A 26,690-nucleotide genomic window follows, 5' to 3' on the forward strand; every position below is an offset into this window, starting at 1 on the left:
CTCCTGCCTCAGCCTCCCCAGTAGCTGGGACTACAGGCGCCCACCACCACGCCCGGCTAATTTTTTGTATTTTTAGTAGAGGCGGGGTTTCACTGTGTTAGCCAGGATGGTCTCGATCTCCTGACCTCATGATCCGCCCGCCTCTGCCTCCCAAAGTGCTGGGATTACAGGCGTGAGCCACCGCGCCCGGCCTATTTTAACTTCTAACACTGTAACTCCGGCAGTTGTTGCTTTTACAAAATACAGGATCAAAACCTTTGAAAATGAATCCAAACTTTAACTTATTTTATCCATAGCTTAAATCATACCAAAGGAATTAAACCATGTTTTTCTTATTAACAGACTTAAAATGAATTTCAAACACACCACTTTACCTGAGATAGGCTGGTTGTTTTCATCTCTGTAAGCAAGTCAAAGCCATGTCTCACTGTTACTGCAGGCTGGCCTGCCAACAATCCTACCCTCATGATGGAGAGTCGAATCCGCGTTAGCCAGTCCTGACAAGTTTGGCGATTGGTATAGAAAAAAGTTCTAATGACCTTTACGATAAGAGAAAGAAAAGCTCAGGACTGGTTCAATTTGTAGGTAAGGATGTCTCACCTATATATAAACCAAATACACAAGTCTACTGTGATTTCAGCTCTGCACATACTGCCAGCTGTGACCATTAAACTGCTATAAAACAACACTATCTCCCGGAAACCAACCTTGGGAGGTGAAGTTAATGCATTAGCACATCCCTCGTATGCATTATACATTAATTTCTCCAGATTTTCCAGATACTGCAGAAGAAGAACAAGTCTAAGTTGGTTGTTACCATGGCCTTCATCATTGTCTGCAGTTGTCCACTGACTAACATCCTGATCAGGGTTTAATGTGTGAGCTGCGAGACTTCGAATGATACCTGAAAGCAAAGACAACATGCTGAATTTTTAAAAATCTTAAAGTTCCTAGAATAAGTGTGAATTTTTTATGACAAATTCACATTTATCAAGTATCCTCTGTCTACCCATCATTTAAAAATAAAAAATCCCAACATGAAAGATCTTTCATTTTAGGGGAAAAAATATATATTTTTTCCACACAACTCCCTAAGTTTTGGGGGAAAAAAAACATATTTCCAATGCAATTATTCAATGAAAGCTTATTCTAACAAACATACCTGAAAATTATTGACTTTTTTCAAAAAAATCATATACTCTCAAATCTTTAACAAAGATTTAAAAATCCATTATTTCTTAATAAGGCTTTGAAAGTATTCACATCACAAAGCTTGAGTGAGTTACCTTCAATTGTCTGGAAGGTGTCTTGAGCTCTGCCCAGTGGGGTTCTCAGCTTAGAAAGAACAGTGAATTGTGCAGCTTCCCATATGGCCCACTGCCAAAGGACAGCATCTGTCTTCAGGAGATTGCGTGGAATTGTTGACTGGTCACGCTTATCCAGTCTCTGGCAGCTATAGAACAGTCTTTCCAACCAATTGTCCTTCCTGGGAAAAGCAGTTTCATATTTAAAAGACAATGACAACTTCATTTTAATAATGAAAAAAAAATGCAAGGGGAATAGGAATAAAGAACTGTAATTTTCCCTACTCCAAAAAAGGCAAAACCTATGAAATTGAGAAGCATTGTGTCCCCCCTCTCATTTTGAGGTCTTTTATAGTTAACAGGTTGAGGTACAGTGTGGAAGGATGATTAGGGTAAACGGCTCATGCCAGTCAGGAATGAAACTCATTCAATGCAACTAAGCATCTCTAGAATATCTCCACCCCCACCCTACTCCCCAAAGTGTTAATGACATCACATCAGTTAACTGTTAACCACATTTCATTACTCAATTTCAAAGCCCATTTTTGTTTCTACAGATGCTATCTTCAAAGCAATTTTCCTATTGATGAAAACTAAAATAACCCATATGAGAAGAATGTTACTTAATACTCTGCCACCCCCAAACATATTTTCTCTTCAAAACTGCATGTAAAGTCAAGAGAATCTTAAAATTATGTTTCCCAGATAAAAGAGTCAAAGAAATGCCTTACCCTGTTCTATGAGAGTTCCCATACAAAATAAAACTAATAACATCAGAGAAATCTTGGGGGTGGAATGTATTACTTGGTGCTTTACTCATGTGACTTCTTAATGCTAAAGAAATTTCTTGAATTTCTGTGTGATTGTTATTGCTGTAGACAGAAAATAAAGTTGTTATGCAAAATATTTTAGCTTAAAAGGTTAGCACATACTGTAAGTGGATTATTTACTTATTAACTCACTGGAGGTAAAAATATAGTAAAATTGAGACTTTAAAATGGATACAGAGATGTGATTACAACTTTAGATCCTTTTTTTATTCACCTCAGATGGGTAATGTGCCGACATCATAAGAGGATTTGAGGGAGGCATATCAAACATGTGAACATAAAAACCCAATCATTATGCTTATGTATTACAAAAGGATCAAGTTTAGGCTCTTAAAGCTCCCAAATCAACTTGATCAAAAACAATAAAAGATTACTGTTTAGTTTTTCAAATATCTGAGCTACTAAGAAACATATTTTGGCACTACATGAGTTATTCTATACTAATTATTGTGAGCCTATAAAGCTCATAAAAATTTTTAATTTTTTTGCAGACCTGCAAAATTCGATTATTTGACATCACTTCAATCACTGACAAGCAGGGCCATAAAAGATGTGTCATTAATGCCCTAATAGGTGATCTGTCTTCTCCTAAAGTAGACAACCAGTAGAGGCTGTAAATATCACAGAATGTCTTTGCTCCAAAACAACTGTTATACCTTAGGACAACATCTAAAGGAATTGATTTCAACAGTTTCCCAAATGCTTGTCGAATACGAGTTCCACTGTGCACTAGTTGAACACGGCAAACATCGACACATCTATGAAAGAACGAAATAGACAAAGCAGGTGTGTTAACATTTCCAGGTTATTAGGGTTAATGTCAAAAGACATGATCTTAATTTCATACCTCTGTAAAAGATCATCTGGCAAGGAAGAGGACAGAGCATGTAGACTGCTGCATGCCTGCAGACAGATATTCACATCTTCAACGAGAGCTATTAAACATTAAAAGACAGTTACTTTCAGCTGGCCAAAAGAAATTATATCCCAGTTTGTCCTAATTATCTGAATCCATTCATTCATTCAACAAAGAGTGAGTGCCTACTATAGACTAGCCACTATTCTTGTCCAGAATTCTCACTGACTGTCACATTTGGAAAAATGATACATTCAACAAAACCCACGTAATGTAACTGATGGGTCATCACACAAAACTTTTTCTGAGAGAAAATGTAAACGTATATGCAAACTATAAACATTCACGTAAGCTTAAAAATGTGACAATCACTTCAAAACATTTTTCTAATACTAAGAATGAAAAAAAATCAAGACTGTGTATCTGTCATTAAAATGAGGATTACACATCTTCAGGTCAGGAAAAGAGCTCAATTCATGACCATCTCCCATTACCAAAGACCCTTTTAAGGATTGATAAACAAAATAGAAAAAAAAAAAAAATAGAGTCTTACTGTTGGCTAAAAGGCCTTTGCAAAATTTATGGAAAGACGGAAGAGAGAATAAAGGTGCGTATGTTTCAGACTTCTTCATTAAAACAGCTACTTCCAAAGCCCAAGTCATTAACAGTTTCCTGAAACACAAAATATACAGTTGACTGTACATTAAAAAAACAAAAACAAAAAAACATTAAAAGCCTAGTCTTCTTACATTGGTCTTCTCTTGGTTTTTCAAACATCTCAAACAATAAAAAATAAAAATAAAAAATGAAACTACAGAAATTACTGTCAAAATTGTTGTGTGCCTTTTAAGAAAACCTCCCAACGCAGCATTATAATAGCAAAGAGGCCGGGCGTGGTGGCTTACCTGAGGTCAGGAGTTCAAGACCAGCCTGGCCAACAACATGGTGAAACACCATCTCTACTAAAAATACAAAAATTAGCTGGGTGTGGTGGCAGGCACCTGTAATCACGGCTACTTGGGAGGCTGAGGCAGGAGAATTGCTTGAACCTAGGAGGCAGAGGTTGCAGTGAGCAAAACTCCGTCTCAAAAAAAAAAAGCAAAGAATATTAAAAATCTATATATATTCTTCTATGAAACACTGGGGGGTGGGGGGAGTGAAGTTTTTCATGTATTTCTTTTCAGAAAGAATAAGAAAGCCTAGATTAAATAATAAAACCAAATTATAAGGTGTTTGACAATAAAGAAGCTGCTCTACCTCACCTCTATAATCCACATTTTTAAAAATTTTTTGTAATCCACATTTCTTATTCTTAAATTATAAAGGCAAATTAACAAAGTTAGGAATAGTTAATACTATATAATATCTGTTACCTCGTGTCCTGGTTAAGGTTTTCTTTCTTAAGTAATATTCCCAGAAGATTTAATATAATTGAGAAATGTTTCTTTGTAGCCGTAGTTACAGTGCTAATCACAGCTCCATCAAACAAAGAAGGAGAGGAAGAACTGAGGCTACTAGAGATAAAGTGATCATGCCTGAAAGACAAAGCACAGATTATCTTTTCATCTTTAATCAAAGAAAGCAAGCAAGTCCAAAGTTAAATCAACATACATCTTTAAAATCTATCCATTAAAAAAATAAAATGTTTTGTGGGGTTCTTTTCTTAAGAAAAATTTGTAAATACAGTACCTGGTACAATGAGAATACAATGTGTAGAGCACAGCATACTGAATGGCAGGGAAGTGAACAGCCAGGTCACTGTGCACAATCATCAGATTCTTACTCAGAAGTGCAAAGACAGTTGGAGATAGCGCCCACATCTGATCATGTACAAAACAAAGTAAGTTTATGGCTTCTCCAAAATAAGCAAAAGCATACAGAGTTTATCCTTCAAAATAGGGGTATCTGGACATTTTTAAATTAAAATTACAGATTGGAAGGGATCTAGTACACTAAACCTGGGACAAACACTTTTTTATGAAGTCAGTAAAGCCTTTGCGTGCAATATACCATCTCTATGCAATGCAGCAACTCCTCGTCTATCGCTACAGTAAGAAAACAGCCACAGGTCAGGTGTTGTGGCTCACACCTGTAATCCTAGCACTTTGGGAGGCTAAGGTGGGCAGATCACTTGAGCCCAGGAGTTTGAAACCAGCCTGGGCAACACAGCGGGACCCCATCTCTACTAAAATTACAAAAATTAGCTGGGCATGGTGGCACACACTTGTAAACCCAGCTACTCGGGAGGCTGAGGCAGGAGAATCGCTTGAACCTGGGAGGCAGAGGTTGCAGTGACCCGAGATCATACTACTGCACTCCAGCCTAGATGACAAAGTTAAGACTCTCTCAAAACAAAACAAAACACCAGCCACATACAAAACACAGGAATGAGAGTACCTGTGTTCCAAGAAAACTTTCTTTTTTGAGTCAGAGTCTCTTGCTCTGTTGCCCAGGCTGGAGTGCAATGGTGCGATCTTGGCTCACTGCAACCTCCACCTCCGGGGTTCAAGCAATTCTCCCTGCCTCAGTTTCCCAAGTAGCTGGAATTACAGGTGCCCATCACCATGCCCTGCTAACTTTTGTATTTTTTTAGTAGAGATAGAGTTTCACCATGTTGGCCAGGCTGGTCTTGAACTCCTGAGCTCAGGTGATCTGCCCCCCTCGGTCTCCCGAGGGATTACAGGCGTGAACCACTGCGCCCAGCCCAACGAGAACTTTCTTAACAAAAACAGGCGCTAGTGTTGTGATGGCTGTACACTTCTGTGAATATACTAAAAATCAGTGAATTATACATTTAAAATAACAAACAAAAAACAAGTGCTGGGCTGTATTTGGCCCATGGACCATAGTTTGCCGATCTCTGGTCTAAACAAAGCCCTTTGTATGTGCCTTTTGCGGAAGTAGACTGTATTTCCTCAATTTTCCATATACTGCAAATGGCAAGATGCCCTGTTCAATAAGGAAACAAAGGCACACCCTGCCACTCTACACCTTTTCCATCAATCTTTTTCCTTTACACTGCCAAGACACTCCATTCCACCTGACTGCCCCATCCCCACCCACTTTCTCCTTATTTCTAGAGTACAGGACATAAACATCTCTGAATCTGTAAATAATGTGAATTCCTCAAAAATCAAGCTTTCGTGTTTGAAGAAGAGTTTATTGTGACTTCAAACATAAGCTGTAACTGGTAATAAGCGAAGCAGCTATGGAATTATACAAGGCAATCCAATCAAACAACCCGGAACACATGTAAGCGCAAACATCAAGTTTTACCTTTTTCCTCCTAAAAACTTTATTCCCTAATTATGTCCATTACTTTCTTTCTTTGTGTTTTTTTTCTTTTGAGACAGAGTCTGGTTCTGTCGCCCAGACTGGAGTGCAGTGGTGTGATCTCAGCTCACTGCAACCTCCACTTCCTGGGTTCAAGCAATTCTCCTAACTTAGCCTCCAAAGTAGCTAGGATTACAGGTGTGCACCACCACCCCTGGCTAATTTTTCTATTTTTAGTAGAGGCGAGGTTTCACCATGTTGGCCAGGCTGGTCTCAAACTCCTGACCACAAGTGATCAGCCCGACTTGGCCTCCCAGAGTGCTGGGTTTACAGGTGTCAGCAACCGTGCCCAGCCTACACCTATTACTTTCTATTAAAAAGAACGTTTTTCAACTCTGTGTGGTCCAATAGGAAGAAGAAATACACAAACCATAAACAATAAATACAAATCAAGAGCAGGGCCATGTCGAATTACTTAAAAAAAAAAAAAAAAAAAAGCAGGCTGGGCGCGGTGGCTCACGCCTGTAATTCCAGCACTTTGGGAGGCTGAGGCGGGTGGATCACCTGAGGTCAGGAGTTTGATACCAGCCTGGCCAACATGGTGAAACCAAGTCTCTACTAAAAATACAAAAATTAGCCCGTCGTAGTGGTAGGTGTCTGTAATCTCAGCTGCTCAGGAGGCTGAGGCAGGAGAATTGCTGGAACCCGGGAGGCAGAGGTGGCAGTGAGCCAAGATTGCACCACTGCACTCCAGCCCAGGTGACAACAGCATGACTCTGTCTCAAAAAAAAAAAAAAAAAAAAGCCTTTTTTTTTTCCCCCCTAAAAGAAAGACTAGGGGTTGAGTATCCCTCATTCATAATGCTTGGGACCAGAAGTGTTTCAGACTTTGTATATTTTTGGATTTGAGAATACTTGCATATATATAAAATGAGATATGTGGGGGATGGGACCCAAGTCTAAAGACGAAATTCACTTATGTTTCATAGACATCTTCTATTCATAGCCTGAAGGTCATTTTATGCAATATTTTAAATAATTTTGTGCATACAACAGTTTGGACTCATCACATGAGATCAGGTGTGGGATTTTCCACTTGGGGCATCATACTGGTGCTCAAGAAGTTTCAAATTTTGGAGCATTTTAGATTTAGGATTTTCAGATTAGGGATGCTCACCAGTAAGTGTTACGAAAATATTCCAAAATCCGGCTGGGCATGGTGGTGCCCACCTGTAATCCCAGCATTTTGGGAGGCCAAGGCAGGTGGATCACCTGAGGTCAGGAGTTCACAACCAGCCCGGCTAACATGGTGAAAACCCATCTCTACTAAATACAAAAAAATTAGCCAGGCATGGTGGTGCATGCCTGTAATCCGAGCTACTTGGGAGGCTGAAACAGAAGAATCGCTTGTACCCGGGAGGCGGAGGTTGCAGCGAGCCAAGATCGCGCCATTGCACTCCAGCCTGGGCAACAAGAGTAAAACACTATCTCCAAAAAAAAAAAAAAAAGTATTCCAAAATCCAAAATCCAAAACACTTCCAGTCCCAAGTATTTCAGATAAGGAATATTCAACCTGTATGAATGTTCCTAGGGAAAAAGAGACAGCCAAAATATAAGACCATGTATAAGAACTAACTTCAGTAGACAGAAAGAAAAAAGTACCAGGGGAAGAAGAAAGAGACTGCATTTTAAAACAACTACACAAATTTGAGCTGTAAGAAACACTGACATTTTCTATAAGCATGCTAGAGCAAATAGGAGAAATTCATAAGACATTTTCTAGAAAATAAAACTAATATAAAAAAACTTATCAAGATTTGTCAAGGAAAAAGAAGAAGAAAAGTTAAATATAATGGCAAGAAAACATTCCTACCAATTTTATTTATCCAGGCATGTCTTAAACATGGCTGTTTGTTACACACAGTGATTCTGCAGACATCTGGACATGACAGTGAAATACATAAATACGTAATGAGAAAAGGCTTAACTGTGGATAAAACAAAGTCATTACAATTAAAGACTCACCCCTATTAGTGAGTTTTTGGCATTTCCAATTGTAGTCAGGGCACTGAGGTCAAATATAACTACAAATTTTGCATTGTCTACATTGAACACATGATTCTTAAAAGCCTCATGTTTTATTTCAGAACAGGCATCAGGAAGTTTCAGACTGTGTAGGAGGTTGTTTAGGGCACAAGTCATTTCTCCCAATATTAACTTATAGGCAGTCTCCAAAACAGGAATATTCTTCAAGCTGAGCACTGCTTGATAAACAGCATGGGCTACAGCAACAACCTGAAAAACAAAAAATTCAAGGAAGCGATAAATGGAAAATAAATCTTCTAAAATTATATGGAAAATAAATCACTATCTGTATTAGTGCTGATGATACAAATAAATTTAAGATTGATCAATTCACTGTCCGTAGCACTTAATATTTTAACTTTTTAAAAACCAATCAGAAAACTGACACAGATCAGTATGCTATTTCAAGTCTATAAAGTTTTATCACAAATAAAGAGTACTATAAATGAAAACTGTCAATATGAAATTTCCGAAATGGCCGTTTTTTGTTTTTTTTTAAATAATCAACATCAAAAGACATATGCAAACAGCAGTTTAAGACTGGGTTTCTTAAATCTACCAGGAAAGTCTGTGGTGGATTTGACTAGGGGGTGGTTGAAAAGCCATTTTTGTTTACAAAATATACAGTACTTCTTAATTTATAACTTTATAAATGTGTCAACTTATTTTACCCTTATGAAAATTTAATAAATTTAATAACAGCAAAAGATGCATAGTCTGAAAAGAGTATCTGGCACATCATTCATGAAAGTATTCAGTATGATTATCAAGAAATACAAACTTAAAAGAACAAATACAATCACTATATTCTAAATCAAACATTTCACATTTCACTCAATTTCACTTATACAGCCTGGTAAGCAACATTAGGTCCAACTCTTCAGTGACTCAAGTTGTCAAAATTCATTATCAATATATTACTTACCTCTTTTTCTTTATGATAACGCAAGAATAGTAGTTTAGATGATGGTATAAACAGTTTTTCTACAAATGATGACGGCAGTTTCGTATTTATCTGTTCAACAATCTAAAAGAATAAAATTTTTAAAGAATGAGCTTCTCAAATTACAAAAAGACATGGAGAAACCTTAAATGCACACTGGTAAGTGAACGAAGCCAATTGAAAAGGCTACATACTATATGACTCCAACTACATGGCATTCTGGAAAAGGCAAAACGATGGAGACAGTAAAAAGATCAGGGGTTGCCATGGGCTTAAGATGGGGGGAGGGAGGAGTGGGGAGAGGGAATGAGGAAGGAGTGGGTGGAACATAAAAGATTTTTAGGGAAGTGAAACTATCCTGTATGATACTGGTAATAGGGGAAACATGTCATTACACATGTTAAAGTCCATAGAATACATAACACAAAGTAAACTATAAAATTAGTTAATAATAATATATCAATATTCGCTCCTTTGTAATAAATGTACCACACTAACACAATATGTTAATGAGGGGAAACTGTTGGGATGAAGAAGGTATATGGGAACTCATTGTTTTCTGCTCAATTTTCTGTATATCTAAAAAATAAAGTCTTTTAATTTAGAAAAATATATCTAAGCTATATTTTAAGGCCTTAATACTGTGACATTAAAGTGTTTAGACACCTAAATAGGACACACGTATTTTACAGTTATCATGGGCATTTTTTCACATTAGTAAAAAGAGGTGTAATTCTGGCAGAAATGCTCAGCAGAATGTCATCTAGAATTTGCTTTAAAATACTCCAGTTGGAGATGAAAGGATAGCAAAGAGGCCTAGATGAAACCAGATGGGCCATTTGTTTCTAATATAGAAGTTGAGTGTTAAATATGTACAAATTTATTATACTATGCTCCCTATTTTTATGTGCTTCAGAATGTCCATAATAAAAGTGAGGGGAGGATATTTATGGTTAAGAAATTAAAGGAGGCCGGCCGGGCACGGTGGCTCACGCCTGTAATCTCAGCACTTTGGGAGGCCAAGGCAGGCAGATCACGAGGTCAGGAGACTGAGACCATCCTGGCTAACATGGTGAAACCCCGTCTGTACTAAAAATACAATTGCACCACTGCACTCCAGCCCGGGCAAAAGAGCGAGACTCCATCTCAACAAAAAAAAAAAAAAAGAAATTAAAGGAGGCCAGGCATGATTGCTCACACCTGTAATCCCAGCACTTTGGGAGGGCAAGGCAGGAGGATTACTTGAGACCAAGAATTTGAGGCCAGCCTAGACAATGTAGTGAGACCCCTTCTCTCCAAAAAATACAAAGGTTAGCCAGGCATGGTGGCATGCATCTGTAGTCCCAGATAGTCGGGAGGCTGAGTGGCAGGATCACTTGAGCCCAGGAGTTTGAGGCTGCAGTGAGCTCTGATTGTACCGCTGCACTCCAGCCAGGGGAATACAGCAAGATCCTGTGACAAAAAAAAAAAAAGAAAAAAAGAAAGAATCTGGTGCATAGAGCAATGTTTCCTCAAAAAAAACGAGTAAAGCTACACTGAGACTAGCTATCAACCACTAAAAATAGAGGCCTGGCAGAGTGGCTCATGCCTATAATCCCAGTACTTTGGGAGGCCAAGGCAGGTGGATTGCTTGAGCCCAAGAATTCAAGACCAGCCTGGGCAACATGGCAAAACTCCATCTCTACAAAATAATACAAAAAATTAGCCAGGTGTGGTGGTGCACGCCTGTAGTCCTAGCTACCTGGGGGGCTGAGGTGGGAGGATCACCTGAACCCAAGAGGTCAAGGCTGCAGTGAGCCAAAATCATGCCACTGCACTTCATCCTGTGCAACAGAGTGAGACCCTGTCTCAAAAAAAAAATTGCATTAAAAATAAAAGTAAATAGACATTAAAATGAAAGCATAGATTATAAGACTGATGAATGTACTCTAAAAAAAAATATAATAAAGCAAAGCCCTTATTTTTTTTTTCTTTTTTGGAGACAGCGCCTTCTTTGTCACCTTGGCTGAGTGCAGTGGCACAATCAGAGCTCTCTTCAACCTCAAGTTCCTGGGCTTAATCGATCCTCCTCCCTCAGCCTCCCGAGTAGCTAGGACTACAGGTGCACGCCACTACACCAAGCTAATTTTTGACTTTTTGTACAGATGGGGTCTCACTACATTGCCCAAGCTGTGCCAGAATTCCTGGATGCAAGCAATCCTTCTGCTTTGGCCTCCCAAAGCGCTGGGATTACAAGCATGAGCCACCATGCCCAGACAAAGCCCTTAATTTCTTACATATCGATTTAAGGGCCTGAATAAACCAACACATTAAAAAGGAAAAGAATAATTCACATACCAGCGTGAGTAAATTCAAGACTGAGATGATATAATCGGTACCACAAGTCTGGCAATTCTCCAGTTGGTCTAATCCATATGTAATGACCATGTCACAATGTATAGTCATGCTAGGATCCAAGCTGCCGAGCAAAACACCAACACACTCATTAGCAGCTGTCAACACAGCCTCAGAAAAAAACACCTGGTTTGCAGCCGTCACACATCTCATTACTCTGTACAGAACCTGTAAATGGGGAAAACAAGTAGCTTTTTAAAAAAATTCATGTGCTTCCACAAAGCAAGAAAATACTTTTTATTTAATGCAATTTCAACTGAAAATTAACTGCTTGCCTTGCCAGCAGTCTCTTAATATTCTAGTTCTCAGTAGCTGAATAATAATGATACCTTTACTACAATATGTAAACATGATCTTGGCTAAAAAATCCTAAAGTGCTATTATGACAGGAAATGGAATCTGCCATCCTCTATTTCCCATATACCCAACTTCGTTTCTCTCAATGTCACTAAATGGCGGAAGCTCAGAATCTTTATCATGAAATACACCACCACCACGACAGTAATGGTATTGACAGCATGGGAATAGCCTGCTCACATATACTACAAGCTAGCTCTTGGGCTTTTGGGAATCGATCTTTTAAAACTAAACATACAAGTCACTTTAAGCTTATTAAAGTTTCTATCTACTGATGGTCTCTTTTGAAAGATAAGCACTCTCATGCTTACCACATAATACCTCCAAAAATCATATTATTTCCAATACACACACAAACAAAATCCCCCACTTAACTATAATGGCCAATAATTGTGTACTAAATTTCTAATAAAATAGGGGAGAAAACAGAGCAAATGTTAAAAAATATTTCTATAATATTTAACAACCAATACATACAGGATTTTATTTAGTCTACCCATAGTTTTCATTAAAAGTATCCTTGGAGGTTAGGCACAGTGACTCACATCTATCATTCTAGCACTTTGAGAGGATTAGCTGGAAGGTTCTCTTGAGTCCAGGAGTTTGAGACCAGCCATGTCAACATAACAACACCTCATCTCTACCAAATTTGTTTTTAAATTAGTTGGGCATGGTGGCTCGCACCAGTAGTCCCAACTACTTGAGAGGCTGAGGTGGGAGGATCACTTAAGCCTGGGAGGTCAAGGCTGCAGTGAGCCAAGATCGTGCCACTGCACTCCAGCCTGGGCAACAGAGACCATGTCTCCAAAAATTAAAAAAAAAGTGGGGGGGGGGGGCGCGGAGGGGGAAGCATTCTTGGCCATGCACAGTGGCTCATGTCTATAATCCCAACACTTTGGGAGGCTGAGGTGGGAAGACTGCTTGAGGCCAAAAGTTCAAGACCAGCCTGGGAAACACTGAGACCCCATCTATACAAAAATAAAAAATTAGCAGGAGCTATAGTGGGAAGATCACTTGAGCCCAAGAGATAGAGACTGCACTGAGTCGTGATGGTACCACCCCACTTTAAAAAGAAAAAAAAAAAAAAAGCTGGGTATGGTGACACTCACTTGTAGGGCTGAGTGAGGTGGGAGGTTCACATGGGCCCAAGAGTTCAAGATTACAGTGAGCTACGATTGCTCTACTACACTCCAGCCTGGGTGACAAGAGTGAGGCTCTAGCTCCAAAAAAAAATAAAATTAAATAAAATTTAAAAAAAAAACCCACCATTCTACCATTCTCAAAGGCCTAAAAGATCCTCATAAATCAATATACACCTATCCTATAAATTATGTCCCTTTTATTTTATGTCTGAATTAATGGCTTTTTATTTCAACTCTGTACAGTCTTCCACCTTTTAGATATTAAAAATGAAGCAAAGATATTAAACCATTTTGAAACCGTATTGGTTTAAAATACCAGTATGCTGGTTTCATTTAAGTTCTGACATTTCTGCTCAAGTACGCAACTAAAAATTTTATATATCTACATAATCAATATCCTATTTTATCTAGCAACGTGTTCAGCAAAAGTATATGCTCCTAAAAGCAAGTTTTATCCTAACAGTAAAATTTTCATCAGTTCGATTAAATCTTTTATGACTGTATCACACATGCTTCTTTCTCCTTATTCAAAGCAGAGTACAATGCCTGGGGTTCATTTCTTGTGTCTTTTCCACTGAACCCTCATTGGATGTGCTATATACAGTGCAGCTAATGTTTGAGGCTGCTGAAGTGTGGCAATCTAGCTACCTCATTTTTAATTTATGTTCTTTGATATCAGGCTATCAAAGAATATAAAGGTATACAAGTTTTCATATGAGTTCCATCTTATGTTCAGAGAAGATTACTTTCTGAGGCTTTTCCTATAGTGTGCTATTCGTAGTATGCTAAAAAACTAAAAGGAAACCCAATAATTTAAAAGTAAAATTATAATAAATATTATTTAAAAATGAAAGAATAAGATTTAAAAATTCAGAGTGGCCTTTTGTCATGGGAGGGTAGGGGAGGTGGATGAAAGGAGGATGAGATATAACAGGATTCCCTACTTTTCTAGTTATTCAAGAAAACAGTCAGACAATATATACATATATACATACATACATACATGCTAAACAAATGAAGGATTAATAACAGTTCACCAGGTAAAGAGAAGCATTTACAGTGTAAAACAATTTTATTTTTGAATGACACTTGAAATGCCCAAAAGCACTTACATCTGTTACATATGCCTCAGTAATTGGAGGACCCCGAATTGGGCTGAAGCGTTCCCCAATGCTCCTCACCACAGTACTAAATACCCGGAGAAGCGCAGCCAGCTTTGGTAATGACACTGATGGAGGAGGGACATCTTCATCCACTGATTCCCCAGAGGCCACATGGCTGAGGTCCTAGATGTGAATTCACAGCATTCTTAATAAGTAGTACATTGTTTTAAATAAAAAAAAAAAAATCTAAAATATTTCAATCAATTCATTTTAGAATAGATTTTTAGGCTTTTAGAAAGAGAACTGTGGCCCATGAGAATATTCATGACTCTAAATATAAAAATGGGTTTTACCTAATTATTTCAAAAAGCCAACATTAAACCCAACAGACAGCAAATTAAAGAAATAATCTCTTAAATCAACTCAGAAAGCTGTTGGGGAAAAATAAATTCTAGCACATATGCTCTAGTTATATGTAGGTATAAATGAAGACGGAAGCTTCTGCCACTCCTGAATTAGTTTTTGGCTAAAAATCTCATTCTAGGTATTCTTTGAGCCACTCAGCTCAACAGTAAGTCCTCCAAACCAAGAGCATGCACATGAAGAGCAAAGGGAGATCACAAGACCTGGTCTACAGATGTGTAACTGAGAAAGTACGATATATGAAAAGGACAAGATTCGCAAAAACTGGGATACTAGAACCAATGTATGCATCTAACTAAAATTAAGCAGCAAAATAACAGAAGAGAATGAGATCTTAAGGATAACAAGGGGAAGCATCTCTACAAACTAGAATGTGTGGCTTATAAGAGATAAATCAGCTTTAAACGTGGGCTGTGAAAAAAGACGTTCTAGGTGTGGCGGCAAAGAAAAAACAACACAGAACCGAAACATTTCCTTGCTTTCCTAAGAAAGAGTAAACAAATCAGTACAGCTAAAGGTACTGAATTCCTGTCGACTACAAGCAGCAAAGATGAAAAAAACAAAATGAGGCTAAAATCTTTATGGGAGCCTTGACTGATTGATCTGAATAGGAGAGAAACACAAAGAGATTCAGATAAGAGATGGCACAGAGTTAAGCCATGACAGTGGGGCCAGAAAAGCCAAGTACCAGTAACAGAGGCTTCAGCAGCACTCCTAAAGCTCCTATGCTATCTATATTCGTACAGCCACAAAAGCTAGCTGAAGCCAAGGCTTGTCCTCCAAAGTACGATTCAAGATCTCCTGTACGTATGTAAGAGGAAAATCTTTAGGGGCTTTTGGGGTTTTGTGTTTTTTTATAACACAACATCAATTTGCTTTAAGACTCTGAAGACCGGGAACAAAAAATAAAAATAAGTAACAAAAAATGTCTTTAGAAAAATACCAGCTACCAAGAGTATGTAAAGCTTTGCGAAATACGAAGCTTGCAACGTTTCTTTTAGTCTCTCCAGTAATTCTCCTGGTAACTTAAACACATCTGAAATAAATGTTTAAAATACTGACTGGGCACGGGGGCTCACGCCTATAATCCCAGCACTTTGGGAGGCCGACGCGGCTGGATCACCTGAGGTCAGGAGTTTGAGACCAGCCTGGCCAACATGGTGAAACCCTGTCTCTACTAAAAATACAAAAATTAGCTGGGCATGGTGGCGGGCACCTGTAATCCCAGCTACTCGGGAGGCTGAGGCAGGAGAATCATTTGAACCCAGGAGGTGGAGGTTGCAGTGAGCCGAGATCGTGCCATTGCACTCCAGCCTGGGTGACAGAGCAAGACTCCATCTCAAAAAAAAAAAAAAAATGTTTAAAATATTGCAATGGGCTTGTAATTTCTGCTTAAATGTCAGGAGGTCTGAGCCATTTTAAAATAAATCTAGCACAATTTAAGATTTTTTCTTAACCAAAATTTTAAGAAACAGCTTTCTATATACTCACCTCAGCATATGCTTCCATGTCTTCTAGAAACTGACCAAGAAGAGTAGTAGAAAATGCAAGATCAGCTACCCAAAATGGCTCCAAACTCTGCAACCACCCTTGGAATCGTATAAGAAATTGTGAAAGGGTAGGGGGGGAAAAAACACCAAAAAATCCAAATTAAAAAAAAATAAGAGGCTTGTTTTAAGAGGTATCTGGTTTTCAAGCAGCATACCCTAAAACATGTCCTATATCATAAAATTAAGACTGTTAAACATGCTGATCACGATTAACCAATACCTCTTTAATTAATACCTCTTTAATTTCTGCAGAAATTAACAGGTAAATGTTATTTCCTTATTTTTTCAGTAAATTTCATATCTATATTGTCACTACACACGACTTAAGACTAAAATGCCACAATCTACCATTGGCCCAGCTAATCCCAGGGCCACATCTAACCATTAAAGGTGTATACTCATCTCCTCAGTGAAAATGAAACAGACCACTATCACCTGAATATCCTATTTTCAAAAGTTTATTACACCAAGTAAGTTACGAGAAACTCTGACACTTGAAACAAGCTGAAATGTGCAAATGAGCCACGTTAGTTATTCACTTAACTCCAAAAAAATGGGAAACAAAACCATTTCTCATTTCTGACAATTCTCCAAATTAACCCTGTATTTCCTTTTTTAAAAAAATTACCAGAAAAACAATAAAATGTTACAAATAACTTGGATCTTCCATTGTCCACTTCAGGGTATTGCCACTACAATATATTCTTACCATATACTTTCCTACCAGTACAAACTACAAATAACTTGGGTAAGTCCTGTCTGTACTTACTCTACCCACCTACTAGTAATTTCCTCCGAAAATATATGTTTAGCTAACAAATAATGTTCATTTACAATAAAACATTTCTCTGAATTAGTTTTCTTGCATTATTAAAAAAATGGTATTGATAGATGGTCACTGGGGGACCACTGCTCCTCCCCGACAGTATTTAAATAACTGGTATAGGCTGCAAGACTTACCAGATACCTGCTGCGTAAGCGAAGGTTTCTGAGTATGATCTATATGCCATCCAACTAATATATCAACTGTATCCTTGATGGAAACAAAGAGAGAGGGGGCCAATCATTTTAAGATATTACTGCCATTCACCTGTGGACCATTTCACAGCAAAAGATCCTAAAAGGAGCATCTATGTTCTACCTACTTGACATTCTAGAAACTTAGAAAGGGGAGAGGGGCAGGAAAATAAAAGAACTACATTTCTGACAACAACGAAATAGTTTATTTTCTTCAAATATTTTAAGGTATGAATGTCAGAAAGAAAACTGCGGTATTTAACCCTGGGACCTCAAATATCACTGATTATATTCAAAGGAGCAGAGGCATTGTTTTCCATCTGTTTCCTCAGATCCTCACACACACAACCATCCCCCTCACCCCATGATCTGAAAAGCAGAATGAGGAACTCACCCTAAAATTAGTGCTGAAAATATGAGGGTAACATCGAGCCACCAAAAGAATGCACTTAACACATTTACAAAGCAATTCTGGTGTATCCACATTTTCAAGAATAGACTGCAGGCTGGTCATTACAAGCTTAAAAATAAAAAGTTACAAACCGTGAACATTCAACAAAATAGGGAGAAAACAAGCAAATTAGGTTCATTATTTACTAAGTGACTACATAAAAAACTGAATATGAGACCAAGAAAAATAGATTCTGTAGTTTTAGTTAAAAAAAAAAAAAAAACTGACTTGTAAATCCCAACTACCCGGGAGGCTGAGACACAAGAATCGCTTGAACCCAGGAGGCAGAGGTTGCAGTGAGCTGAGACTGCACCGCTGCACTCCAGCCTGGACAATACAGCCAGACTCCATATCAAAAAAAATAATAATTAATAAATAAATTAAATAAATTGAAAATATTTCACTCCACTAAGATGTTAAGCTAAAAACAAATACTGTTTTCTCTTCTTCAATGTTTGTTAATATTAATCCTTTGACATCAGTTAACATTAGTCCTTAATAACATCTGTTTACAATATCCCTAAATGCTCTCTTTAAGATTCTACCTGTGATTAAATTTCAAATACAAAAAAGTAAAATGGATTTGGGAAACTTTTCTATAAAGTACAACAATTACTTTGCAATCCAAAATATAAAGCAAATTTTATATAATTTATGCTTTAGTATATTAGTACTTGCTTCATATTAAAATTAAAGAAGATCAGTATGGGACCACACATAAATAACATGCAGGCTCAGGTTACCATTATACATAAATTTTTAAAATAAATATAGGGCAAAAATAAAATAAATAATTGTTTGTCATTCCATTGAAAGAATGTTTATTTTGCAGCTGTTAGAAAACATTTTTCCCTAAAAAAGGAAAAGCTCTGCTTTACATAGCAATCTTATAAAAGAAATTCTAGAATCAGAAAACCATCATTTTAGGCTGGGTGCCGTGGCTCACACCTGTAACCCCAGCACTTTGGGAGGACGAGGCAGGTGGATCACTTGAGGTCAGGAGTTCAAGACCAGCCTGGCCAGCATGATGAACTCCGTCTCTACTAAAAATATAAAAATTAGCAGAGTACAGTGGCACGTGCCTGTAATCCCAGCTACTCAGGAGGCTGAAGCAAGAGAACTGCTTGAACCTGGGAGGCGGAGGTTGCAGTGAGCCGAGATCGTGCCACTGCCCTCCAGCTTGGACAACAGAGCAAGATTATGTCTCAAAAAAAAGAAAAAAAGAAAACCATTATTTTGCAATAGCCAATGTTATAATCTACACAGGCACAGACTATCAAGGCTAAAAATCATTTAAAAGACATCTTAGGGGTAATTACAGAAATTTGAATATAGAACACATATGTAATAAAATTCATTTACTTAGGTATGATTACAATATTCCTGTTATACGAAGAAAAACCTTATTCTTGGGAGATGCATACTAAAACATTATGGGGTGAACTGTCATCATGTGTATGGTTTTCAGATGCTCAACAAAAGTGTGTGAGAAAATAAAACTGTGGCAAAATATTAGTAACTGGTAAATCTAGGTGAAGCATATATTATGAAATTATTATCATATTTACAGGTATTTATTTTACAGGTGCATCTATCTTTCTATGAATGTGAGAATTTTCACAAGAGCTGGGAAAATGTTCATAATTATGCATGCAGAATAAGCCCGAGCTGGTGGCATTCTGTTTAGTTACAGGTAATTTTCTGAATCTTCCCTCAAATTTTTCTCAAACCTCTATAATCAAGGGGAAAAATGTTTTGTTTTGTTTTTTTGAGATAGGGTTGCCTATAATGGAGTGCAGTAGCTTGACCATAGCTCACTGTAGCCTCAACCTCCCAGGCACAAGCAATCCTCCTGCCTCAGCCTCCAAGTAGCTGGGACTACAGGTGCATGCCACCACGCCCGACTTATATTTTTTCCCTTTTTCTTTTTTTTGATAGAAACAGGGTTTCACCATGTTGCCCAGGCTGGTCTCAAACTCCTGGACTCAGGCGATTCACCAGCCTCAGCCTCCCACAGTGCTGGGGTTACAGGAGTGAGCCACCATGCCCAGTTAAAAATACACTTTTTATTTAAAAAAAAAAAAAGAACATTCCATTTCCTTTATATTTTTTAAACTACATACCCAAAATAAAGCATATCAAAAACAGTAAAAAAAAAAAAAAAAAAAAAAAACCCTAGTATCAGATATTCCAAATACATCAATACTATAATTTAATCACTTAAAATCTTACTCAAAACTAAATCAATGATCTTTTAGGCCAGGTGTGGTGGCTCATAACAGTAATCCCAATATTTTGGGAGGCCGAGGCAGGAGGATCACTTGAGGTCAGGAGTTCAAGACCAGCAGGGCCAGCACAACGAAACCCCATGTCTATCAAAAATACAAAACTTAGCCAGGCTAGTGGCACACTCCTGTAATACCAGCTACTCGGGAGGCTGAGGCAGGAGCATCGCTTGAACCTGGGAGGCAGAAGTTGCAGTGAGCCGAGATCATGCCACTGCACTCCAGGCTGGACAACAGAGCAAGACTCTGCATCAAAAAAAAAAAAAAAAGTATGATGTTTTAATATATTCAGATACACAAATGTGAAATAAAACTAAGTAGAGCTGGTATTCATTTACACATAATTATTTTATACCATTTGGAATAAGAATTTGGGGCACGTTAGCAAACCAAAAGGCTCAGAAAGAAGTTGTGATATTTAGTTCTTATCTCCCTCTACAAATGTGAAGCACTCTTCTATCCAGCATTCCTAGTGGAGTTCCTATTTTCAAATTTGCAAATCATTCTGGTCCTAAGCAATCTCAAAAAAACATTTCTAAAAACCAAAGAGGAAAAAAATCCTTTTTTTTTTTTTTTTTTTTTTGAGACAGAGTCTGGCTCTGTTGCCCAGGCAATGGTGTGATCTCGGCTCACTGCAACCTCGGCCTCCCGGGTTCAAGCGATTCTCCTGCCCCAGCCTCCTGAGTAGCTGGCACTACAGGCGCCTGCCACCATGCCTGGCTAATTTTTGTATTGTTAGTAGAGACGGGGTTTCACCATGTTGGCCGGGATGGTTTCGATCTCTTGACCTCATGATGTTCCCACCTCGGCCTCCCAAAGTGCTGGGATTACAGGCATATAGGCCACCGCACTTGGCTGAGGAAAAAAATCTTCAAACTAACTTATTTCAAATCTAACTTCAACGTGTATCTTTTTTTTTTTTTTTTTTTTTTTGAGACAGAGTCTCACTCTGTTGCCCAGGCTGGAGTGCAGTGGCGCGATCTCGACTCACTGCAAGCTCCGCCTCCCAGGTTCACGGCATTCTCCTGCCTCAGTCTCCCAATTAGCTGAGACTACAGGTGCCCACCACCACGCCGAGCTAATCTTTTTTGTATTTTTAGTAGATAAGGGGTTTCACTAGGTTAGCCAGGATGGTCTCGATCTCCTGACCTCATGATCCACCTGCCTCGGCCTTCCAAAGTGCTGGGATTACAGGCGTGAGCCACCGCACCTGGCGTGTAAGCCAATTTCTTAAAAGAAATCTCTCCCTCTTTCTCCACATATATGCATATATGTATGTAGCACTGATCCTTGAACAGTGTATCCTTTACTCAAACTGAGAAAGAGGAATTTTTAAAAAATATTTCCTATCAGTAGATAACCCCTATTCTATGTTTCCCTTCTTCAAGCTCCCCTCCAAGGACATGTGTTAAGGGACAATTTTCTTCCCAAGTACATCATGTATTTTTCCCCCTTCATTCTTACCTGCATTACAGATGAAAAGGCTTTCTTTTCTCCTACAGTCTCTAGTGCTTTGTAGGTGGCACATAAGTAGAGGAGTTTAACTTCATCTTTTGCAGATGAGCTAAATTTGCTAAAAATCCACTTGAAGATCTTCTCAGCCTCATAGCTCAGAGAAGCACAAAGAAGGCCAAGACAGCAAGCTCCCTCCTGTCTCAACTCCTGAAGCAATTTGCTACTGTGTTTATTTTAATGCAAACAAAAAACACACAAAAAAGGCTTAGGTTTTCTATGATGACACGAGTAATACATCTTACAAAAGAATGTCTTAAGTGGTTTTTTAAATTTCTATTCAAACTACATAAAAGGTTGAAATTTTCTCCACTCTAAATACTACAGTCTGTCTAGCCTGCATTGCCCTCAAGTATCTGTCTGATATTACTTTCTTTTTACAAAATCAATTATTTACAAACAGTGAGGGAAGGCCCAAAAATGCTAAATTCCATCTCAAACTGTATTAAATAACTCTCAGAAAAGGGCAGCAACAAATAATTAGATAAAACACACTATACATACCTACATTCTACATAATACCCAATATGTAATGACTATAAAATAAAAAATGGTAATAGTTAAATACAGAAACTTAAAAGGATAACAGTAATGAGTAACTCTATAAAATAAAACCATCAAAAGGCACTAAGGTTTATGACCAGCTGAGATAAATTTTGGGTACTTATCAACACTGCAAATCTTTGGGAATCACCATAACAAGAAATGACCACACACCTCTGGAGACTCTAATAGCAGAGAATACATGGTTTGGATCCACTCTTACCCAAAGAAGGAAACTCCTTTCTACCTCTATTCTCCAAGCAGTTTCAAATTCTCTAGTTTACAAAAACTAATTTTATTCATTCATGCCTGCATCAAGAGTTTATGCCAGTCCATAAGTCAAGACTCGGTTATCCAGTGAGACTAGCAAATTAAAAAAATAAAATATTCCAGCCAGGCACGGTGGCTCATGCCTGTAATCCCAACACTTTGGGAGGCTAAGGTGGGTGGATTACCTGAGGTCAGGAGTTTGAGACCAGCCTGGCCAACATGGTGAAACTGCAAGCTCCGCCTTGTCGCTATTAAAAATACAAAAATTAGCTGGCAGTGGTGGTGCACACCTGTAGTCCCAGCTACTTGGGAGGCTGAGGCAGGAGAATCACTTGAACCCGAGAGGTGGAGGTTGCAGTGAGCTGAGATCGCACCACTGCACTCCAGCCTGGGCGACAGGGTGAGACTCCGGCTCAAAAAATAAATATTCTTTTCAAGTGGATTCCAGTTGTAATTAACCGTAATTAACACATAATTAATGCAGATAAAAATGACAAGACCCACTGAAATGTCAATAGATGTTCATAAACAAAGCCAGTGGGTTTGTCTTCTTGTGTATTGTTAAGTAATTTCTAAAAATATATTTTAAAGTCATTTAAACTGAACCATTATTAGTTACTTACCTTTCATTAAGCACGTCATGTACAGCAGCCAAGATATTATCCAATTGTTTAACTAGTACCTTTAAAAGAAAACACATTTATAAAAACTTCAAATTCCTAAACTTTTAAGAATAGCATTGTGTACTTTTTTACTTGTCTTCCCCTCCAAATTATGATTCAACAGTACTTTACTTTCTTTATTATTCCCACTCCCCAATGAGCATGTATCAGGAATGTCATGTTTCCTTTCAGCCTATGAAAGAAATTCACCCACTGGAAACATAGAGCTGTGATCATCAACAAAAAAATAAACTCAAAAAGCTTGTTTCATTTACTTTGAAATCCATTTGAAAAATTGACTGACAGATGGAGGGATAGATAGAGAGATATGTGACAAGGCAGTATTTAGGGTAAAATGTTAACGACAAAAACTAGATGATGGGTTTAACAGATTCAATGTCAAATTCTTTCAACTTGCTATATATTTGAAACTTCTCATAATAAAATTTGGAAGGAGGAGAAACTTTCTTTGATCCAAGTGTCATCTGCCTCACTAGACCATTTTCATTAATTTTCTCCTGCTCATTATCAAGTTCTTTTTTTTTTTTTTTTTTTTAAGATGGAGTTTCACTCTTTTTGCCCAGGCTGGAGTGCAATGGCATGATCTCAGCTCACTGCAACCTCCGTCTCCTGGGTTCAAGCGATTCTCCTGCTCAGCCTCCCATGTAGCTGGAATTACGGGCATGTGCCACCACGCCCAGCTAACTTTGTATTTTTAGTAGAGATGGGGCTTCACTATGTTGGGCAGGCTGGTATCCAACTCCTGAACTCAGGTGATCCGCCCGCCTTGGCCTCCCAAAATGCTGGGATTACAGGCATGAGCCACCACACCTGGCCCATATCAAGTTCTTAATTGGTGTAAAGAAAGTGAAGAAAAAAATTTAACCCTTCCTATACTTTGTTACATTTCTGTTGTTGTTTTAAGAGACAAGGACTCCCTCTGTCGCCCAGGTTGACATGCAGAGGTGTGATCATATCTCACTGCAACCCTGAATTCCTGGGCTCAAGTGATTCTTCCACCTCAGCCAGGTGTAGTGGCACATGCCTGAAGTCCCAGCTACTCAGGAGGCCACAGTGGGAGGATAGCTTGAATCCAGGAGTTTGAGACTGCAGTGAGCTATGACTGTGCCACTGCACTCCAGCCTGGGCAACAGAGCAAGATCTTGTCTTTAAGAAGAAAAAGAAATTACATATTAGACAACATTAAGTTCTCGATCATCATAATACAGACTTTCCCCATTCTTAAACTACTCAAGGTAGCATTACCTAGTTTATTATGGAAACACAAAAATCCTCATATTTCCAAACATACTACACTTACCAGCTTATTTTCTGGTTGCTGAATAAATTCTTTCAACTGCTTTACAGTAGCCAGTCTTCGGTCTCTGTCGTCTTCCCGGGTGATCCTCCGAAGAAGATTCGACAGTCGAGACTCATCAGAATAAGACATCGATCTCTCTGTGAATATACAAACATTTTGTTGTCCATTGAGTATAAATAAGCAAAGATATTTTTAAATTTTTCAAATTAAAAATTATTTAAATAATAATTAAATTATTATGGTGGCTCATGCCTGTAATCCCAGTACTTTGGAAGGCGGGTAGATCACCTGAGTTCAGGAGTTTGAGACCAGCCTGGGCAACATGGTGAAACCCTGTCTCCACAGACACACAAAAAATTACATAAACTAGCCAGCCAAGGTGGTGTGCACCTGTAGTCCCAGCTACTCGGGAGGCTGAGGCAGGAGAATCACTGGAGCCCGTGAGGTGGAGGTTGCAGCGAGCCAAGATCACCCCACTGCACTCCAGCCTGGGTGACAGAGCAAGACCCTCTCTCAAAAATAAAATTACATCAAAAGTCACAGTCCACTGGTCAATAAAAGCTCAGGGAATATAGAATCCTATCACTCTTTTGTACATCTCTATATTCCAGATCCCAGCAGAGTACCTGGCACATAACAGACCCTCAAAAAAATATTTGCTGAAGGAAACGAGAAATGAATAACCCTAGGCCAACCGAACACCTCAATCCAGAGGACTGGCTGGGAGAGAAAAAAGAAAGGCCTTAGTAACAACTTTCTTTGGGTCCATTCCAAACTGTTTTCAACATGCAGGTAAAGAGCCTGGGTGTAGGTAAATTAAACAACTTCCAAGGGGTACGGATAAAGTCTCAATCAAGTAAAAACAGGATATAGGCTTCTACTTATCATCTAGGTATCCCACTGGAGGAAAGCCTCTTATTCACATTATCATCATTTCCCTGGGATGAAGTTTTCACACATTTAGTTCAACAAATGTCTAATTATCATCTACCACATGCAAGGTACGCCTCCACTAGAAAGGTAGCAAACCACAACTTTTCTCCCCTTATTTTTTAATCACAAGAACAAGCAAACAATAGTGAATACTATGAGTATAATAAAGATGCCTTTAAAAACTAGATTTTTGCTGGGCGAAGTGGCTCTTGCCTGTAATTACCCAGCACTTTGGAAGGCCAAGGCAGGCAGATCACTTGAGCCCAGGAGTTCGAGACCAGCCTGGGCAACATGGTAAAACCCCATCTCTACGAAAAATACAAAAATTAGCTGGGCATAGTGGCACATGCCTGTAATCCCAGCTACTCAGGAGGCTGAGGTGGGAGGATCGCTTTAGCCTGGGAAGCGAAGGTTGCAGTGAAATCACACTAGTGGATTCCAGCCTGGGTGACAGAGCGACACTGTCTCAAAAAACAAAACAAAAAAAACCCCAATTTTTGCAAAACATTTTCAACTGTACTATTTACCATAATTAGCCAATACATACGTAAACAACAAATCACAAAGGGTCTGACAGTTTCATTTCTAAGGTATGAGAAAAAATTGATAATAAAAGAAACCAGAAGGCTGGGCATGGTGGCTCACACCTGTAATCCCAGCACTTTGGGAGCCCGAGGAGGGCAGATCACGAGGTCAGGAGTTTAAGACCTGCCTGGCCAACATGGTGGAACCTCGTCTCTACTGAAGACACAAAAAATTAGCCGGGCGTGGTGGCACGCTCCTGTAATCCCAGCTACTCAGGAGCCTGAGGCAGGAGAATCACTTTAATCTGGGAGGTGGAGGCTGCAGTAAGCTGAGATCATGCCACTGCACTCCAGCCTGGGTGACAGGGAGATACTCCATCTCATAAATAAATAAATAAATAAATAAATACAAGGGGAACAACACACACTGGATCCTTTTGGAGGGTAGGGGGTGGGAGGAGGCAGAGGATCAAGAGAAACAACCAATGGGTACCAGGCTTAATACCTGGGTGATAAAATAATCTATACTACAAACCCTCATGACACAAGTTTACCAATGTAACAAACCTGCACTTGTATCCTGAACTTAAAAGTCAAAAAAAAAAAAAAAAAAGAAACTACAATGTCTGAGAGAAGAATAGGATTTTTACAAATCCCTAGCCCATAGAGTATTTCAATAAGGACAGATACCAAAAATGTCATCAAGTTACCAGCTGGGAAATTAGGCTCTACTTACAATTCTGTCACTAGCAAACTACATGACCCTGAGCCTTTGAAGAAGAGGAATTCTTTACTGAACTACTTTAGAGTCGCTGTTTAGCTTCTATAATATCATAAGTCTCAGGCTTCACATACTCTATTTTAACAAACAGCATAGCCTTTGAATTCATTCCACTTGTGAAAACATAAAAAG

General features: G+C 38.6%; 1 protein-coding gene and 1 non-coding gene across 6 annotated transcripts in view; both read right to left on the minus strand.

Moving 5' to 3' along the window:
- The window catches only part of SMG1 (SMG1 nonsense mediated mRNA decay associated PI3K related kinase), a 115,693-nt gene that overhangs the window by 56,792 nt on the left and 32,211 nt on the right, over nucleotides 1-26,690 (minus strand). For 4 of the 5 annotated variants that reach the window (XM_055365354.2, XM_063699997.1, XM_063699996.1 and 1 more), the window contains 19 exons: nucleotides 24,321-24,457; nucleotides 22,961-23,019; nucleotides 21,477-21,690; nucleotides 17,671-17,796; nucleotides 17,220-17,292; nucleotides 16,201-16,298; nucleotides 14,296-14,469; nucleotides 11,628-11,852; nucleotides 9,273-9,374; nucleotides 8,288-8,557; nucleotides 4,680-4,810; nucleotides 4,364-4,525; nucleotides 3,544-3,662; nucleotides 2,982-3,069; nucleotides 2,791-2,892; nucleotides 2,036-2,176; nucleotides 1,287-1,486; nucleotides 708-904; nucleotides 375-539 (listed from right to left, as the gene is read on the minus strand). In XM_055365354.2, the coding sequence (XP_055221329.1) occupies nucleotides 375-539; nucleotides 708-904; nucleotides 1,287-1,486; nucleotides 2,036-2,176; nucleotides 2,791-2,892; nucleotides 2,982-3,069; nucleotides 3,544-3,662; nucleotides 4,364-4,525; nucleotides 4,680-4,810; nucleotides 8,288-8,557; nucleotides 9,273-9,374; nucleotides 11,628-11,852; nucleotides 14,296-14,469; nucleotides 16,201-16,298; nucleotides 17,220-17,292; nucleotides 17,671-17,796; nucleotides 21,477-21,690; nucleotides 22,961-23,019; nucleotides 24,321-24,457 (2,783 nt within the window). The remainder of the gene's footprint in view (nucleotides 1-374; nucleotides 540-707; nucleotides 905-1,286; nucleotides 1,487-2,035; nucleotides 2,177-2,790; nucleotides 2,893-2,981; nucleotides 3,070-3,543; nucleotides 3,663-4,363; nucleotides 4,526-4,679; nucleotides 4,811-8,287; nucleotides 8,558-9,272; nucleotides 9,375-11,627; nucleotides 11,853-14,295; nucleotides 14,470-16,200; nucleotides 16,299-17,219; nucleotides 17,293-17,670; nucleotides 17,797-21,476; nucleotides 21,691-22,960; nucleotides 23,020-24,320; nucleotides 24,458-26,690) is intronic. The other variant, XM_063699999.1, reaches the window with a different exon arrangement.
- Nucleotides 2,348-2,451, minus strand: LOC115933357 (small nucleolar RNA U13). The gene has a single exon (XR_004069213.2). It is a non-coding gene; the product is annotated as a small nucleolar RNA U13 (small nucleolar RNA).

Source organism: Gorilla gorilla, chromosome 18 (genome assembly GCF_029281585.2).
Source record: "Gorilla gorilla gorilla isolate KB3781 chromosome 18, NHGRI_mGorGor1-v2.1_pri, whole genome shotgun sequence".
Taxonomy (NCBI): domain Eukaryota; kingdom Metazoa; phylum Chordata; class Mammalia; order Primates; family Hominidae; genus Gorilla; species Gorilla gorilla.